The sequence below is a fragment of the Mauremys mutica genome, chromosome 4 (assembly GCF_020497125.1).
Source record: "Mauremys mutica isolate MM-2020 ecotype Southern chromosome 4, ASM2049712v1, whole genome shotgun sequence".
Lineage (NCBI taxonomy): Eukaryota > Metazoa > Chordata > Testudines > Geoemydidae > Mauremys > Mauremys mutica.
This window is the reverse complement of record NC_059075.1, coordinates 109,883,383-109,903,223: the sequence shown is the minus strand read 5'-3', so window position 1 is coordinate 109,903,223 and position 19,841 is coordinate 109,883,383. Positions and strand designations below refer to the sequence as shown.

Here is a 19,841-nt window from a genome sequence, read left to right as displayed (position 1 = left end):
CTTTGTGCCAGCCCACTCCCTTCCCCCACTGCCTCCCCTCCTCCAAAGCTCCCTACAATCTCCCCCTTTGCCTTCCGCCCCCCAGCCCAGCCCATTCCATTGGCCGGGAGGCTCCCAGTCTAGTACCTAGCAGGGCCCATGGGAGCTGCACCTGAGGCAGGGTGCCTGCCTGCAGATGCAGACCTGCCTGGCTGTGCCTCCACAGCACAGGGAGGGGGAGCCACAGGTGAGCAAGCCCTGGTCATCATCACAGGCCCAGTAATTCTCTGGATATTTAATTTCACTGAGGCAAAATGTGTGCAATTTTATGGGTTGAATGATTGAATGACATAATACCCACCTGCCTGCATTGTCCGTCACTAAGTCCAGTAATTTTGTCAAGTGTTTGTTGCACAACATGGTGGTGCCTACCCCTACCTTGTGCTTCAGGGGGTGATGGGGTCAGGGCAGCCTGTTATAGAACTACCTGATTAGTAATTGGATATGTTGGCTGGCATCTTTTTTAGTAATTGGATATGTTTGCTCCCCCTGATGTTAGAACCTGGCTACACCACTGGGGAGGGGAGCTTCCTAGACCTGTGCAGCTGGGGCTTAGGTGAATTTTGTGATACTGTGCCCCTTCCCAGCTACCACCCTGCAGTCCCCACTCCTGCACCATGCTGGGCAAGGGGCAGCCCCATCCCCAGTGAGGCTATGGTGAGGGGTGGCAGCAGGGGAGGCCATACGTGATGGCAACCTCCCCCCTCGGTACCCACCATAGGGGAGCCGAGTGGGCTTTCTGGACCTGAGAGGGACCCTAGGAGCATGTGCAGTGAACTGCGGGGGAGAGGAGGGGTCCCTCCCCTGGAGCTTGCTGCTGCCAGGAAGGGTGGAGGGGAGTCCTCTTTGGCCCTAGCCCTGGGGCAGCCTGTCTGCACCCCAAGTTCCTTATCCCCAGCCCTGCCCCAGAGTCCTCACCTGACCGGAAAAACACGCAACTTAAATTTGGTGGTCAGTTTAGAGTATCATAGAATATCAGGGTTGGAAGGGGCCTCAGGAGGTCATAAGGTCCAACCTCATGCTCAAAGCAGGACCAATTCCCAACTAAATCATCCCAGCCAGAGCTTTGTCAAGCCGGGCCTTAAAAACCTCTAAGGAAGGAGATTCCACCACCTCCCTAGGTAACCCATTCCAGTGTTTCACCACCCTCCTAGTGAAAAAGTTTCTCTTAATATCCAACCTAAACCTCCCCCACTGCAACTTGAGATCATTACTCCTTGTTCTGTCCTCTGCTACCACTGAGAACAGTCTAGATCCATCCTCTTTGTAACCCCCATCAAATCCTCCCTTATTCTTCTCTTCTGCAGACTAAACCATCCCAGTTCCCTCAGCCTCTCCTCAGAAGTCATGTGCTCCAGCCCCCTAATCATTTTTGTTGCCCTCCACTGGATTTTCCAATTTTTCCACATCCTTCTTGCAATGTGGGGCCCAAAACTGCACGTAGTACTCTAGATGAGGCCTCACCAATGTTGAATAGAGGAGAATGATCATGTCCCTCGATCTGCTGGCACTGCCCCTACTTATACAGCCCAAAATGATGTTAGCCTTCTTGACAAAGGCCAGAGGAGGGAGTGTTAGTGCCTGTGTGGACTTCTGAGAAGTGCATGGGGTGGAAGGAGATGCTGGGATGCTCTGGAACCACTCCTTCAAAGACAGTCAGGACTCTGGGGGAGCCTCCTCTCTGAGCAGACTGTCTCCAGGGCAAGAAGCTTACACCTTCCTGGGTCTGACCTCAGAGCATTCAGCATGCCCTTCCACACCATGCACTTTCCGCAGTGAGTCCGCCCAGGCGGGGTCCTGGGGCAGCCAGAGGTCCTTGCACCCCAACTCGGCAGTCAGATGTGACTCTCAGCCAGACTGTAAAACAGAAGGTTTATTAGATGATGGGAACACAGTTTAAACAGAGCTTGTTGGTACAGAAAACAGAACCCCTTGGTCAGGTCCATCTTGCGGGGTGGGGAGCCCAGAACCAAGTTCTGAGTCTCTCCCCATTTCCCCAACCAGCTCCAAACTGACACTCCCTCCTCTGGGCTCTGTGTCTCTTCCGGACAAGGAGGCCACCTGATCTCTTTGTCCCCAACACCTTCAGTTGGCATCTTACAGGGGAAACTGAGGCACCCACATAGTATTCAGAGAAAATATTAAGAACATTCCCACTTCATCACAACAGGTACAACAAAATATAATACTGTATATTGAAGTAGGCAAGTGCTGCTTCTGACTTTCCACTTTTAATTGACCCTTGTAATCTTGTGGCGCTGACGCGTTGTAGCTTCATTTTATATCGGCTTACAGGGCGGGAGCGGGGGGGAACCACCATTTTGGGCCCCACCAAAAATTATACAAACCTGCCGCCTATGAATCTTCCGTACTTAACTATGTTGAACTCCTTGTTTTCTGTCTTACGTTACATAGGATGTGACACTAGCAAGTGCCCCAAATCAGTGGCCAGCTGTCAACCAGGATACGAGTTAATCCCAGAAGTATTAAATGGAAATTGTTGTACAATCTTCACATGCAGTAAGTATTAAGCTCTTCTTTTGTGAATTATCCACACCTGTCAAGATGTTGAAGAAAGCAGTCTGAGCAGCACCGTGTAAAAAAGTTACATTCTGTTGTTATATCTTGTCAACAAAATGACTGATAGCTTTTCATGTCTTTCTGCTTCTTTTAAAAAATTACATTTGCATCACACTGTTTTGTTTTTTCCCCTTACAGAGCTAATACCAGGCTGTGTAACCAATGGAACTTTCTACATGGTATGTACATATATGTTACTAACTGTAACACAAAACTTATTAGTTTGCAGTGCCTAGCACAATGGGGTCCTGGCCCATGACTGGGGCTCCTGGGTGCTACAGTAACAACAAATAACCACAACAATGTAATAGAACAAAAACTGGTTCAGAATCCTAGCAGAGGCCTGAAACGTATAGTCTTTGAGCAAAGACTGAGTTAAACATTGTCCATTACTTCATCAAAAAACAACATTCCATCACCCTCTGCATAAGCATAAGGAATTTGCCCCAAGAAAAATAAGGTACTCATATCACCAACGCTGGGACTCTGGTTAAATAAAGTGGGTCAAATTTTCCAGTGTGGTTAAAGAATTTAGCCCTGTATTTCTGATCTGTGAGATCTGTACATGAAGCAGTTCATTTTTATTGACTATTAATACTCCTCCTTTGACTTTGTTTAGCCTGGAGCTGTCATTCCAAAAGGTACCTGTGAAAAGTGCACCTGCTCTGCTGAAGTAAAGCCAGACAGTCAGAGAAACACTGTTGTCTGCCATCCCATTCCATGTGACACTGAGTGCCCAGTGGTGAGTGCCACTTTTTGTCCCATCACACACAATTTAAAAACCTACCTGAGAGGAAATGAGCATCCTTGACTCAGCGCAATTCCTTTTTTATTCCTTTACAAACAGGGCTATGAATATAAGATGAAAACTGGACAATGCTGTGGCGAGTGTGTAAAGGAGGCTTGTGTACTGAAGATGGAGGATAACACAGTCCATGTGCTTAAGGTAACTACTGCTTTTAAGGTTTTGTGAACTCCAGTCTCCTTCTTTCCCTTTCTGTCCTTGTTTATCACTCACTCACTGTGTCTTCTCTCATGTTAGATCTCACTCCATGCTTGGCTAGTCCCCAGCACAATGGGGCTTCCATTCTGGTTGAGGCTTCTAGGAGCTACTGTAATAATAATGACAGCTTTCAGGATTCAATGTTAAAAGCAATGTAGATGAAAACACTGGGCCGGGCTTTGCCCTCAGTATGAAAACACAGCACTCATTGCTCTCACTGGGAATCACTCTCATGTAACAGAGGGCAGAATCTGGCTGCATGTGGCCATTCACAATTAGAAGCTTTATAATATTACTAGACAAATCCTGCTGTCAATGAAGTCACTGGAAATCTTGACGCTGTCTTGAATGGTATTAGGGTTTGCCCCACTGTGTATTTTCTCAAGAGGAAGGGTATGTTGCTATCTTTACAATGGGCACAATAGGTCATTACAGGCAGACACATCTTCAGCACCAAGTTCACAAGTTTACACACTTTAATACAACTTGAGATGACTGATGACAAAACAAAGACACTGTTCACAACCAGTCTGTCTCCCTTCCAAACCAACCTGTACACTCACCTGTACACATTTTTCTTGGTATCACTAATTCTTATTGTATAATTATTGCTTGACTGTAAATCAGCGGTACTTGAGTAAAGATAGGTGAATCCATTATTAAAATGATCTTGAAAGTGTAAAGGTAGAATTATAGTCTCCTCACACTTTCAGTGAACTGGGCTTTATTATTTACACAATAGTAGCTATGCTGCTAACATTACAAAAGCCCTCAACAGGAACTTCCCTGATTTAGCCCTCAAGGACTGTAAGTTAGCTTTTTGCAGAATAATCACACTGTAGTAGATAGTATGAAAAAAAGGATTTTTTAAAGACATAATGCATAGATTTCTATTAATTTTTTACAATTCTTACTTACAGGCTGGAGAAGTCTGGCACGAGCCTGGAAATAACTGTACCCTCTATAAATGTGAACAAATTGAGGATCAGTTTATTCCTGTCACTATAAGGAAAGTCTGTTCACCCATGTACCCAGAAAACTGCAAACCTGTAAGTAATACTAAATATTCCTCTAATTCTCACGTTTGTTGCCTGGGGAAGGATAGGCAAAAACAGCAGGGCCCCTGTGTCCAAAGATTACACCCATTATGTGGGATGCAATTTTAATTATAGTCTATTCAAATATGGTCCCTTTGAATTTGACTTGAGTCAAAGTGATGTGCTGCGCTGGATTACAGAGCATGGAGTAGAGAACAGAACACACACAAGGGAGTGCGATTTTCAAAAGTGCTAAGTGATACAGGAGCACAAATTCCATTGAAAGTTAACTGGCCGTGTGCTCCTACGTCACTTAGGTGATTTTGAAAATCCCACCCACTGAGACTAAGTAAGTTGAGGGAGAGTTCATTATTTTGAAGGGGAATTGATTGAAATAAAGCCATCCAACTCAGTCAAGATTTTGGGATGGACTGGAACCAGGGCCACATAGGTGGAAGGTCAGTATTTTATTAACTATGTGACCAATGCTGGTTTAATCCCTTACTTGCAACACTCCAACTTCAGTCACTCCGAATTTCATGTATCTGCAGCATGCTGTATTTAAAATTTGGGTTAGTATATACAATATTAGAATGCTTAACTCAGAGGGTGGAAAGAGAAAATGAGCGCCATTCAATGCCAGCCTGTAAAGAAGCTGCCTATTACTGGTATACTGATGCAGAAGTTGCCCCTCTCTGGAATATCATCAAGCTCCCCAAGCCCTGCTTCAAATCAGCATCGATCTCAATGCAGACCTCTTGCTGGCACCAAGGAAACTTGGGAAGCAGGGAAAGCCCCCCGGTGAGGGTGTACACTCCAATTCTGAATCATTTCCCCCTATTTCTGCATTCCAGGCTGATATCAAGCTAAGTGCAGATGGCTGCTGCAAAATATGCAAACCACAGGAAAAAGGTAAGTCATGCTAATTTTGTGGTGCAAAGACAAAATACATGGTCTAAATAGTGCTTTGAAGCATATTAGCCACAATGGGTGGCAGGTGCACTAATATATTGGCGGAACTGATGTGATCTGAGGCCTTATGCCTGTGTAGAATAAGTTTGGGCAGTTTGCCTTCTGCTGGGGCAAGAGAGGGGGAATAGGGAGTGGCTGGGGAAAGAACATTCCTAGCACACAGTACAGTTCCTTTGAAAATGGATCGTATGTGCTTCTCCCACCCTACTGCTAAATGCTAGCCATTATGTGGAAGGGAGGGGGCCATGCTCACTCTCCAGCATAGCTGGACATGTTCTCGTCGAAGGATAGAGTGACACACCAATCATGGTAGCTGGCCATGCATTTAAGAGGTGCCAGTGGAAAAATCCAGTCTGGGCCGTGCACCAGTGCTTAAGGGAGGGGGAGCCACAGTTTCGCCATATGTAATTAAAACAGGTGAACACGTGATGTCAGCTCCACCTCTCTGTTTTCTATCGGTAATTGCATATGGTAAACAAATACATTTTCAATTATTTTCCCTTTATTACAGTAGCTTGTAGACCGCATAGTACTCTCACTGTCATCAGACACAATGAATGCAACTCTTCTGTGCCTGTGGAACTAACATACTGCGAAGGCAACTGTGACACTTCTTCAATGTAAGTGGCTACTCACTCTCCTTGTATATGATTGTCCCTGTGCCCTCTTGGCATTCATTCATTATATTGGTGGCAGGGAGCAAATTATGCATTTTTAATGCATCCAATATCCACCTAACAAGCAGGTGTTTGTTTCTGCTGTGTTGACTTGAATTTCTGATACCTGCCATGTTACAAGACGTTAACTACCTTAAGACTCAACAGTTTTTACTAGATGGAAGCTCAATGGTACAGCGACAAATGCCTTTAACCTCTGACACCCTGACTTAAACCCTTGCCCATTTAAAAATGAGCTTGCTAGTCTCATCCTGGACATCATTTGTGCACTGATGATGTGTGGCCTTGGCTAAGTCATTTAGCCCCTCTGTACCTCAGTTTCTCCATCTGTATAATGTACATAATAATATTTAGCCACCTTTGTAAAGTACTTTGAGATTTTTGGTTGATAATGCACAGTATTAATGTAGGGTAAGATCCTGCCACTCTTATATGCAGCACTAACTTCTTCCACAAATAGTCCCACTGAAATTATATTTCACCACAGTATTGTCACAGTAATAATGTCAAACCGATTGCTTCCAACAAAGATGCACCGTATTTGGTGATATCTGGCAATGGGGGTGTATTTTGTTGTTGGTTTTTGCTGTGGTATTTCTAAATCTTTTTTTCTTGTTGGCTTTGTTTTGTGGCCAATCAGATATTCCCTTGAGGCGAATGTGATGCAACACAAGTGTAAGTGTTGTCAGGAGGTCAAGACCAGCAAAAGACAGGTGACCCTGAGCTGCCCTGATGGAAGCACCACTGATTACTCATACATCCATGTGGAGCAGTGTGATTGTGCGGGCACGGAGTGCATCCCCCAAACCACTCCCACCACTCCAGAGCAGGAGCAAGAGCAGGAGCAAGAGCAGGAGCAGCAGCAGCAAAAGGAACAGATCCCCAGAAAAATGAACCAAAACCAGGAAGAGTAGAATATAGACTGAAATAAATCTTTTCACTTTTTTTTCCTAATAATAAACAAGTATCCAAAGCAGCTAGAATCTTGGACATACGGATGAAATTCCTATATACATGCTAGAAATTTCTGTTTCCTAATTATTTCAACTTCCATTATCAATGGATCTCATTGCTTTGAGTGTCTTCTTTTAACTTGAGAGGTACAGGATTAGGAAATCTTGAGGTTTGTTTTTTCTTGGCGGTGCTGTACTGTATGACTGACAGCTTTTCTTTCAATAGGGTGGGGTGAGTGGAACTATACTCTAACTATTTCCACGGCACTTTTAGAAAGTCCTTGATGTAAATTATAGTCTCTTTTTGGCTTGAAATTTTCCCTGTGGTGATTCTGATACTGACTGCCCAAGGCCAAGCATAGAACAAACATCACTGTGTCGTTAATAATTTTTCACTAGTCACGGTCATTACACAACCACCAGACACTGACTAATCATTGCATTGCATTAGACAACTTTTAAAATCCCTTTTGATTCCTGTTCAGTTAGGCAGTGTCAACAATTTAAGTCCAGGAAAAACAGACTATCACTCTGACCTTCCTACCTTTTTGTTCGTTTGCTTGTTTGATGTTTTAGCATTAAAGAGAGTTTAGGTTGTAGACACTGCATTTTCTCAAACTTCAAAGATACTGGGGGAGTTTGTGGTGTTGTAGGAAAGAAAGGAAGGAAGGAAGAAAGAAACACTATCATATAAGGCTGCTGCAGAATATCCTATGTTTACATGAGATTATCAGCATAGTAAATGTATGAAAATTTGGATTTTTGTATTATTTGTTTTTGGTTAACTGTTTACAGAAGAAATATATTTTTGCCAAAAGGGGTATATGAAGGATTTTTGTAAACAAAAGTAATAATAATAGTAATATAAATTCTTTCCTAGGAAACTGAGCTTTTTTTAAAATGTTGTACCATTGCTATTTATTTTGTTTCTGGGAAAAATAAGTGCATTGGACCATTTCTCCCACAATTAATGTTGCCCCCATTTTCTAGCGTCAGTGGGTATCTGGTTGTGGGATGTTTTCTTTTTCTATTTTGTTTTGGGTTTTGTTTGTTTCTTAAGAGGAAAAAAAATTATGATGATTAATAAACTTTTAGCATTTTGCAACTTTTGTGTCCTCTGCTTTTTTCATTTTGCTGAATCCTTCACAAGCAGTTTGTTTGCCCTACATAATATTTGCTTCCCCCTCTACCACAGAGTTTTCTAATCAGCCCCAGTTCAAGATGTCACTGCGTGACGTGGCTCCCCTGTCCTTATTCGAGATTTAGACGTGTGCTTTGTGTAGAGACTCTAGCCCTCGGTGCAATAAACGCACGCACTTTTTGTAAGTAACAGAAGATTCTTTACAAGGATTGGCAGAATGGAAATTGTGCAAATGCCACTCACCTGTTCCCAGACTTTACAGCCTAATGTACCATATCTAAAACTCCAACAAACTGACCTTACCAACTTTGTAATTTTAATGGATCTTATTCTGATATACTACACTTAAAACCAACCTAGGGGGAAGGGATGGCTCAGTGGTTTGAGTACTGACTTACTAAACCCAGGCTTGTGAGCCCTAATCCTTAAGGGGGCCACTTAGGGATCTCTAGCAAAATCAGTACTTGGTCCTCCTAGTGAAAGCAGGGGGCTGGACTCAATGATCTTTCAGGGTCCCTTCCAGAGATAGGTGTCTTTCTATATATATAACCTGATTGCAGCCTGTGCAACACCAGTATTTCATGTACCGCAATTCAAGAATCATTGTACTAGGATCAACACTTCAAACAGTCACAATAAAAGATAACAAGTAGTCTCTATCTTAGCCCCTGGGCAGTCCAACTGTGCCTCATGATAGGATAGTTAAGTAGTGGAACAGGTTACCAACAGAAGCTGTGAAATCCTGTCACTGGAAGTTTATAAGAACAGGTTAGACAAACACTGCTCAGGGATGGTCTAGGTACACTTGGTCCTGCCTCAGTACAGGAGACTGCACTACATGACATCTTGAAGGCCCTTCCAGCCCTGCATTTTTATGATTCTATGAGTTTTCTCAGGCTTAACACGTGGGCTGCTCTTCTAGTCCATCTCTCTTTTACAGGACAATAAATATTGGGCTGTAGATCCTACCAGTCAGAGTTCAATCCTGTGTTATCCTTAGGGATCCCCCAGCATTCTCTCCTGCTGTTGTCCAGATGTGTGGCAGAGTCAGCCCTCTTGCTTTCGAACTGTTCCTGTTGCATATCCTGCTGATCCCAGCTCCCTGTCAGCCACCTGCCTGCATCCTTGTTTGGGTCATTTTTTTTACCCAGCCTCTTTGTCTCAATGTACAAGTTGCCTTCCTTCCACGATCAGCTCTCAGGCTACTTGTGCACCTTCACAAGCAGCACACTGTCTCTTTCCCTGGGCCTAATCCAAGTGTCCTCTGGATCTTACTCCCTGTGACACATATGGCAATTTCCTGCAATATCCTGGACAAACCTCATTGCATGAAGTCAAACCTTTCTCAGTTAAGTAAGTATTTTAGGAGTTCACTGTATTTAAAATGCAAATGTTTATGATTTATTGTGGGATTATATGGGGAGACAGGATTAAGGAAAACCTTGCGTTTCAGAGGACCCTATGACAACAATGGGCCAGAGAAGATTGAATTTTTTTCCCCTAGAAAATACTTGGGAAGAGGTGGATGCAATTTACCCACCTCCCGACCCACCCTTTTGAAGCTGTGCATTAAAGAGAAACCCATTGTCTGGCTGATTACCTATTTGTGGTCTCTTCAGAGCAAAGACGTGATCTGCATAAAGGAGTTACTCACAGATTCATGGATGTGCTTGTTTTGAGCTAACAGCTGTTATGAACTTGTGACCACAGGAAAAACCCCTGGTGGGGTTTGGGCCAGTGATCTGACCATCAAACCCTTGTTGGAATCAGGGGGGTGATCTTTAGCCTGTTGGCTGTATGTACACACTGTTATTGTTTTTAACATGTTTTCTCTTTAATGTTTTTACCTTAGCAATATATTTGCTTGCTTAGAAAGAACAGTGTGGTAACTTAACTGTGGATAATTAGACGTTTATAGCCTCTAAACACAGGCAAAGCAGGCCTGCTTATGCAGCCTGTCTTTTTGGGAAATTCACAGTGTGAGCAGGAAACTGTGTAGCCTGGGAAAACCTCAGCTAGGGGGGAGAAAGACACAGGTCACTGCCCAAGAGAGATGATGGCTGGGAATAGTGGATGCCCTTAGTGGACCACGAAAGGGAAATACAGGTGCTGTTGCTCTGAACTGTGACACTTCCTTTTCCTGCTTGCTCTGAGTAACACAGAGTTATCTAAGGGCTAGATGCTGGGTCTCTGTTCCTCCAAGAATAACCTGTGATGCTTCTCCTCCAGTTCATTCTGGGGGTGGGAAGGCAGGATACCTAGTAATGGACAAGTAGGTTAATTACACTGACCCTCCTCAGGAGAGGAAGCTACCCCATATCCAAACTCAATCCACCAACCCAACTTTGTGCCACAAGGCTGCCATATGATCCTCAATCCTTTCTCCATCCAAAGCCTGAATCTCAGCAACATAACTTCTCTCATTACTTAAAAACAGTGTGTATTCAGAGTATTCCTCCAGCAACTTCACATAGCTCGCTGGCAGAGCAGGACTTGCTCCAGTCCTCGAGAGATTTGTGCCAATTAGGCCATTAATAGAGACTCCCAACTGCCTTAGAAAATTCCCCCTTTTCTACTTATTCTGTACTACACCTTGACTCTAAATTCTCAGGTACACTCCTTACTGTGACTACTGACTGGGTGTGATGAACCACGCTTGCTTCCTTTGTCCTTAGCCTCTCAACCAAAAGTCCTTTGGGAAGAGTAGTAAGGACTAACATCGGGTTCTTCTTTGGCTTTTCTGGGAAGTTCATTCATCCATCCTTATTACATTGACTGAGCTGTGAGGCCACTGGATCCACTGTCTGAGACTTTATTGTGATTCCCATTTTTCAATGCCTCGCTGGACATCTTCCCTCTGACTGAGATCCTCACACTTCAGGATCACCGCTACTCAAGTCTCTGGAATGGCTCCCTCCTATGAACTCTCTCATCTTTTATTCCTCTCCTTGTCATGCTGGTAGTTCTTTCAATCACTCTGTTGGTAATGCACTGATATGGATTGTGTCCATAATGGTCAAGACTTGCCACAGATTCACTGCCTTGCAGCATTATCCCTCATGTAGCTGTGACATTGACAGCTAATGGAGCCCACTCGCCTTCAGTTACACCAAATTCTATGTTCTTGCTATCTCCTATTTATTTATGACAGTGCCCACAATGTATAGATGCTTCCCTCACATTCAAGGAGGGATGATCCCTGTTCTGAGGCTCTCACAACTTACAGAAATTGACAAATAGACAGGTATTAAATGCAAAATTCAGCCAAAAATAAAGAGGAAACATGAGTGAACTTGCAAACGATCCCTTGATGCATCTCAGCTTATCGTGCAGGTGTCACAGTAACTCTCTGTGTAGAATATGTAGTACACCTGACATTACACTAGAGGGCACCAGGCGTACAGTTTATGCACCTGAATTCTGTTTTACAGTAATTCCCTCACTTAAAGTCGTCCCCGTTAATGTTGTTTCATTGCTGTTCTATTAGAGAACATGCTCGTTTAAAGCTGTGCAACGTTCGGTTATAATGCCCTCCACCTCACCCTCCAGTGCCTCCCACCCAATGGCAGGCTCCGTGGATCAGCACCTCCCCGTTCTGCTCCGTGCTTCCTGCCCGCTGCAATCAGTTGTTTTGTGGCATGCAGGGAGGCTGGGAGCAAGGATGTGACACGCTTGGGGGAGGGGGCAAGAAGAGGTGGGTCGGGGTGGGGCCTTGGGCCTTGCTCTGCCTGGCTCCCGTGTCAAGCCCAAACCCGCAGAGTTCACATGGGGAGGACTCTGCAGGCCTAAGAGTGGGGGTGTTGGTGGTCCACACTCTCAACAGAGCTCTGGGGCCAGAGAATATTCACTGACCTGATCACCAAACTGGCATAAAGAAATTTACCAAAAAAAAAAAAAAAAAAAGGAAAGCAAAACATCAATCTCCGGATATGTTTTTTTGAGTTGGGAAAGTTCAGCAAGAACAGCAGGAGGAGCAGCGGGACAATCAACCCTCTTCCACCCTCTGACTCCACCACCACAACCAAGCTTCACTATTATCATTGCTGAGTACAGTATTAAATTGCTTAAAACTTATACTGTATATGTATATAATGTCTTTTGTCTGGTGAAAAAATAATCCCTGGAATCTAACCCCTGGCCCCCCCCCGCCCCATTTACATTAATTCTTATGGGGAAATTGGATTCGCTTATCATTGTTTCGCTTAAAGTCACATTTTTCAGGAGCATAACTACAGCATTAAGTGAGGAGTTACTGTATTTAGAAAAAGGAAAGAATTACTCAAGAGCGTTATATTGTTGTTATAGTTTAAAGTCAGTACGCCAAATTCTGCCTTTGATTAACCCTTAATTCTGACTGTGCCCAGCACAAATAACATTGGAGACAAAGACAGAATTTGGCACAACTTATCAGCTATCAGTAACTTATGTCACTTAAAATGATCCTCGGAATACGAAGACATCAGGTCTGAAAATTGTCCATTGAAGAAAGAAATTATTCCAGCTGTAGAGGAGTCTTTAATTTCAGCCTAGTTTGGAGAAAAGAACCCTCCCCACCTCCCTCCTGAACTTTTGTAGCTAAGGCCTGGTCTACACTAGGACTTTAATTCGAATTTAGCAGCGTTAATTCGAACTAACCGCTCAACCGTCCACACCAGGAAGCCATTTAATTCGAACTAGAGGGCTCTTTAGTTCGAATTCGGTACTCCACCCCGACAGGTGGAGTAACGCTAAATTCGACATGGCTAGCTCGAATTAGGCTAGGTGTGGATGCAAATCGAACTTAGTAGCTCTGGGAGCTATCCCACAGTGCACCACTCTGTTGACGCTCTGGGCAGCAGTCCGAGCTTCGATGCTCTGAGCAGCCACACAGGAAACGACCCGGGAAAATTTGAATTCATTTTCCTGTCTGGGCACTTTGAATCTGACGTCCTGGCTGGACATCGGGGCGAGCTCCGCAGCACCTGCAACGATGCAGAGCTCTCCAGCAGAGGAGTTCATGTTATCTGTGAATAGAAAGAGGGACCCAGCATAGACTGACTGGGAACTCTTCGATCTGATCGGTGTGTGGGGCGAGGAGTCTGTGCTTTCGGAGCTGTGCTCCAAAACACGGAATGCGAAGACCTACGAGAAGGTCTCCAAAGCCATGAGAGACAGAGGATACAGGCGGGATGCAACGCAGCGCCACGTGAAAATCAAGGACCCCAGACAAGGCTACCAAAAAATCAAAGCGGCAAACGGATGCTACAGAGCCTGCCACCACTGCCCCACCAGTGACCGTGGACTCTGATGATGGGACAGTGTCGACGGACAGTTCCTCGACGATGTTCACGGACGGGGAAGATGAGGAAGTGTTTGTGGAGGACGAGGCAGGCGAGAGCGCTTACAACGCTGGTTTCCCCGACAGCCAGGATCTCTTCATCACCGTCACGGAGATCCCTACCAACCCTCCCCGGCCATGAACCCGGATCCTGAATCAGGGGAAGGAGCAGTCGGTAAGTGCTTTAAACATGTTAACTTTTATTCTTAATATAACAGGAATCTGAAGTGTGTGAGAAGGAGGTCTCTCTATATATGGGGATAGAACAGAAATCCTCCTGGGAGATCTCCACGAAGCTCTCCTTCCGTTAATCGATAAGCATCAGCAGGAGGTTCCTGGGGAGAGCTGCCTTATTGGGTGCTCCGTGATAGCACCCTTTTCTGCGCGAGGCTTTCATGCGGTATTCAGGGAGCATTGCCTCCCCGAGCATGGCTGCATAGGTCCGTGGTTCGTGATAGATTTCATGCAGCATGCGCTCTCTATCTCCTTCAGTGCCCGTCCTCATGGTGATCTCGCTAGGAGACTCATGCATCTAAGTAGTGGAATTACTGTTATGGTGCGCCTGGTCCAAAGTATTTTTAATAAATCCACGGACAGACGGCATAGCACAGACTCAGCACGCAGCTGCGTGACGAGCGTAACGGAAAGCCAAAGAATCAAATGGACGCTCATGGAGGGAGGGGGGAATGAGGACGCAAGGTATCCCACAGTTCCTGCTGTCTCCGAAAATCATTTGCATTCTTGGATGAGCTCCAAATGCTTCTAGGGTCAAACACAGTGTCTGCGGTGGGTCAGGGCATAGTTCGGCAATTTGCGCACACACCCCACCCACCACCAGAAGTGAAAACAATCCTCTGTTGACTCTTTTACATGTCACCCTATCTTTACTGAATGCTGCAGATAGACGCGATGGTGCAGCACTCAACACCAACATCCTTGCTCCCCCCACGCTATGGATGGCTGATGGTACAAAAAGATGGGTATCCGTCCTCATCATCAGCCTATTGGCACATGGGGCAGTGCAAAAGGGCTGGTAACCATGCCGACTAGCATCAGTAAGGTCGATCAAGGGCGCCTGTCCCTAATTTTTCATGGCAGATGGTGCAATATGGCTGGTAACCGTCCTCATCATTGCAACAGGGGGCTGAGCTCCATCAGCCCCCACCCTTCATTGTAAATAAAAGATTCAATTGCCCCTGGACTAGCAGAGGGATGATGGGCTCCTTCATCCACAGTCCTTAATGTCCTGCCTGGACTATCATTGCAGCTGGAGGCTTCCTTCCACTCATTTCTCACAAACAAGTCACTGTGTCTTATTCCTGCATTCTTTATTACTTCATCACACAAGTGTTGGGACAATGGTATGGTAGCCCAGGAAGGCTGGGGTAAGAACGGAATGAACAGGTGGTGTTGTTGCAGGAGCACCCCCTGTGAATAGCGTACAGCTCATAATTTATGCAGGATCGGACACAGAGCAGCTGTGCTCTCTGGTTCTATGATACAGTGGTTCTCTAGTACACTTGCCCATAATCTAGGCAGGACTGATTCTATTTTTAGATACCAAAAAGGAGGGATTGACTCAGGGAGTCATTCCCAATTTTTGCTTTTGCGCCCCTGGCTGCTCGGCCAGGGGCACTTATGACAGCACCAAATGGGGCAGTGCAAAAGGACAGGTAACCATGCCCATCTTATTACCATCTTATTACCAATTTATGGTATGGTAGATGGTACAATATGGCTGGTAACCATCTCTGCTGTCATGCAAAAGCAAAAGCATGCTGCTGTGTAGCGCTGCTGGCCCGCCTCTGTCAGCGGCATCTAGTACACATACGGTGACATACACAAAAGGCAAAACAGTGTCCATGGTTGCCACGCTATGGCGTATGCCAGGGCAATTCTGGGAAAACGGGCTTGAAATGATTGTCTGCCATTGCTTTCCCGGAGGAAGGAATGACTGCCGACATTTACCCAGAATCCACCGCGAAAATGATTTGTGCCCCAGCAGGCACAGGGGTCTCAACCCAGAATTCACAGAGACAGCCTAGACTCAGTTAATTGTTCGCAAAAATGTATCTTTGCAAGGAATTCACTCCCTGTTTCCCATCTCACAGCTTCCACTGTCTCCAGACCTGCCACAGCATCCCCCTCGCAGAGGCTGGCAAAGATTAGGCGGCAAAAGAAAAAGACAAGGGACAAGATGTTCGAGGAACGTATGGGCTGCTACCTAGCAGAGGCGGACCAGCAGAGCCAGTGGAGGGAGACCGTCTCTCTGTGCCAGCGCTCACACAGCGAACGGGAGGAGAGGTGGCGTGAGGAAGACAAGCAGGCAACTGAAACGCTGCTTGGACTAGTGAGGGAGCAAACGGACACGCTCAGGCGCCTTGTGGATGTTCTGCAGGACCGCAGGAGGACAGAGACACCCTGCAGTGTATCTGCAACCGCACTCCCCTGCCACAAAATCCCATACCCCCCTCACCGAAAATAATCAGGAGGAGGGGCGGCCGGGGACGTGAATACTGTCACTGCACCACAGCACAGTGCTCAAGTACCCAAAAGCTCTCATACCCTACATTTGCCGAAGTCCTTCACTTCCAGACTCACAGTAGTCCCAATCCCAGTCCCATCCCCTAACTGTCTACTTAATTAATAAAAATGCTTTGCTGTTAATTACTGTTTCCGTTATGTTTTTTCAAAGAAGACTGTGTTTGAATGGGGGGCGTGGGGAAGGGGGTGGTTAATTGCATAGGACAGTCACCTTTCCCAGGGTACAGACACGGGGGCAGGATCAGCAGCGGGTCACACACACGGTGCAGTCAGTAGGCACCCTGGTCGTTATGGGAGGTGGTTTCCAGGATCTGTGTGGGCGGGGGAGATGTGACTTTGCAGCGGGGGAGGGCGGTTACAGATCTTATACAGCGGTCCTTGTCCTGGACTGCTGAGTCACGCAGCTGAGGAATCTGTATCCGTCCTCCTCCACCACAAGGTCACATATCCGCCCGCACACAGAATTCCATAAAGAGGGATGGCAGGCTCCGTTGAAAGAAGCATTCCGGCACTGCGGACCGCTCTAGGAGCAGGAGTCTGTCATTCCTTGAGTTTAGAGGCGGTCTTTACATCACCGCACACCCTACCCAGCACAGTCTGCGTCCCAGTTTCAACCCTTTAACGCAAAGTCATGAATAAAGAAACCTTTGTTAAGTAATAATGGGACATGTATTTTATTTTTACACATGTGCTGGAAGTGGGGGTAACGGGGTGAACGGGGTATGTAACCGAAGAGGAGAGTCAACAGTAACTGGGTAAAGAAACAGGGGCAGGTTCAGCTTCTCTGTAAAGAAACTGAACAGTCACAGGTCACTCTGCTCGCTGCTCGCTGGTATTTGAAGAGTTCCTTGTCGCTGTCCCAGGCGCCTGTATAGGGCTTCATGAGCAAGTGCATTAGCGGGCAGGCTGGGTCCCCGAGGATGACTATAGGCATCTGCACATCCACAACAGTTATTTCGTGGTCCGGGAAGAAACTACCTTCCTGCAGGCGTCTGAGCAGCCCACAGTTCCTGAAAACACACGCATCATGAACCTTGCCCGGCCACCCGACGTTGATGTTTGTAAAACGTCCCCTATGGTCCCCCAGTGCTTGCAGCACCATTGAAAAGTAGCCCAATTTCTCATCAGCTGACTGTGGAAGACGTGGACGATAAAGTGCGAGGAGGAGAAAACGGCGATGATCGCAGCGGGCTCCATGCTTGCAGTGCTGTGGCGTCCGCGCTGTCACTGACCAGAAAAGTGCACGAACAGATTGCCCGCAGGCGCTTTCATGGAGGGAGGGAGGGAGGTTGTGATTGACGGTTCAATGACGACACTTACCCAAAACCACCTTCGACACATTTCTCCCCCCAGCAGGCATTGGGGGCTCTACCCAGCATTCCAATGGGCAGCGGGGACTGCGGGAACTGTGGGATAGCTTCCCACAGTGCACCGCTTCCAAAGTCGACGCTGGCCCCGTGAATGTGGACTCAGAAATTCGAATTAGTGTATTTAGTATGGATACACAAATTCGACTTCATAAGGTCGAATCCACAAATTCGAACTAAGTTGATTCGAAATAGTCTTGTAGTGTAGACAAGGCCTAAGACTCCTCTAAGGCATACTGTTTGATTACATAAAAGCAGCAAAGAATCCTGTGGCACCTTATAGACTAACAGACGTTTTGCAGCATGAGCTTTCGTGGGTGAATACCCACTTCGTCGGATGCAAGTAGTGGAAATTTCCAGGGGCAGGTATATATATACAAGCAAGAAGCAAGCTAGAGATAACGAGGTTAGTTCAGTCAGGGAGGATGAGGCCCTGTTCTAGCAGTTGAGGTGTGAAAACCAAGGGAGGAGAAACTGGTTCTGTAGTTGGCAAGCCATTCACAGTCTTTGTTTAATCCTGAGCTGATGGTGTCAAATTTGCAGATGAACTGAAGCTCAGCAGTTTCTCTTTGAAGTCTGGTCCTGAAGTTTTTTTGCTGCAGGATGGCCACCTTAAGATCTGCTATTGTGTGGCCAGGGAGGTTGAAGTGTTCTCCTACAGGTTTTTGTATATTGCCATTCCTAATATCTGATTTGTGTCCATTTATCCTTTTCCGCAGAGACTGTCCAGTTTGGCCGATGTACATAGCAGAGGGGCATTGCTGGCATATGATGGCAAAGGAAGTGCTGTAGTCATCATGAACAGGTCTGACTACCAAAAAGAGGCCGCCAGACAACTCTCCAATACCAAATTCTACAGGCCACTTCCCTCAGATCCCACTGAGGAATACACTAAGAAACTGCACCATCTACTCAGGATACTCCCTACACTAACACCGGAACAAATCAACATACCCTTAGAGCCCCGACCAGGGTTATTCTATCTACTACCCAAGATCCACAAACCTGGAAATCCTGGACGCCCATCATCTCGGGCATTGGCACTCTCACTGAAGGACTGTCTGGATATGTGGACTCTCTACTCAGACCCTATGCCACCAGCACTCCCAGCTATCTCTGTGACACCACTGATTTCCTGAGGAAACTACAATGCATTGGTGACCTTCCAGAAAACACCATCCTTGGATGTAGAGGCTCTCTACACAAACATCCCACACACAGATGGAATACAAGCTGTCAGGAACAGTATCCCTGATGATGCCACAGCACAACTCGTTGCTGAGCTCTGTGCGTTTATCCTCACACACAACTATTTCAAATTTCATGACAATATATATCTCCAGATCAGTGGCACCACTATGGGCACCCGCATGGCCCCACAATATGCCAATATTTTTATGGCCGACCTGGAACAACGCTTCCTCAGCTCCCGTCCACTCACGCCCCTTCTCTACCTACGCTACATTGATGACATCTTCTTCATCATCTGGACCCATGGGAAGGAGACTCTGGAAAAATTCCACAATGATTTCAACAGCTTCCACCCCACCATCAACCTCAGCCTGGACCAATCTACATGGGAGGTCCACTTCCTAGACACCACGGTGCAAATAAGTGATGGTCACATTAACACCACCCTATACTGAAAACCTACCAACCACTATGCCTACCTTCATGCCTCCAGCTTCCATCCCGGGCACACCACAAGATCCATTGTCTACAGCCAAGCACTGAGGTACAACCGCATCTGCTCTAACTCCTCAGACAGAGACCAACACCTACAAAATCTCCACCAAGCATTCTCAAAACTACAGTACCCACACGAGGAAATAAGGAAACACATCAACAGAGCCAGACGTGTACCCAGAAGCCTCCTACTGCAAGACAAACCCAAGAAAGAAACCAACAGGACTCCACTGGCCATCACATACAGTCCCCAGCTAAAACCCCTCCAACGCATCATCAGGGATCTACAACCCATCCTGGACAATGATCCCACACTTTCACAGGCCTTGGGTGGCAGGCCAGTCCTCGCCCACAGACAACCTGCCAACCTGAAGCATATTCTCACCAGTAACTGCACACCGCACCATAGTAACTCTAGTTCAGGAACCAATCCATGCAACAAACCTCGATGCCAACTCTGCCCACATATCTACACCAGCGACACCATCACAGGACCTAACCAGATCTGCCACACCATCACCGGTT

The 19,841-nt window shown here is 46.2% G+C and overlaps 1 protein-coding gene across 1 annotated transcript in view; it reads left to right on the top strand.

Moving 5' to 3' along the window:
* The window catches only part of LOC123369009 (mucin-5AC-like), a 61,431-nt gene extending 53,065 nt beyond the window's left edge, over window positions 1-8,366 (top strand). Inside the window, exons 43-50 of the mRNA XM_045014388.1 lie at window positions 2,455-2,559; window positions 2,758-2,798; window positions 3,239-3,361; window positions 3,467-3,565; window positions 4,543-4,671; window positions 5,514-5,571; window positions 6,143-6,251; window positions 6,949-8,366. Of these exons, the coding sequence (XP_044870323.1) occupies window positions 2,455-2,559; window positions 2,758-2,798; window positions 3,239-3,361; window positions 3,467-3,565; window positions 4,543-4,671; window positions 5,514-5,571; window positions 6,143-6,251; window positions 6,949-7,222 (938 nt within the window). The 3' untranslated portion in view covers window positions 7,223-8,366. The remainder of the gene's footprint in view (window positions 1-2,454; window positions 2,560-2,757; window positions 2,799-3,238; window positions 3,362-3,466; window positions 3,566-4,542; window positions 4,672-5,513; window positions 5,572-6,142; window positions 6,252-6,948) is intronic.
* Window positions 8,367-19,841: the final 11,475 nt, after the last annotated feature.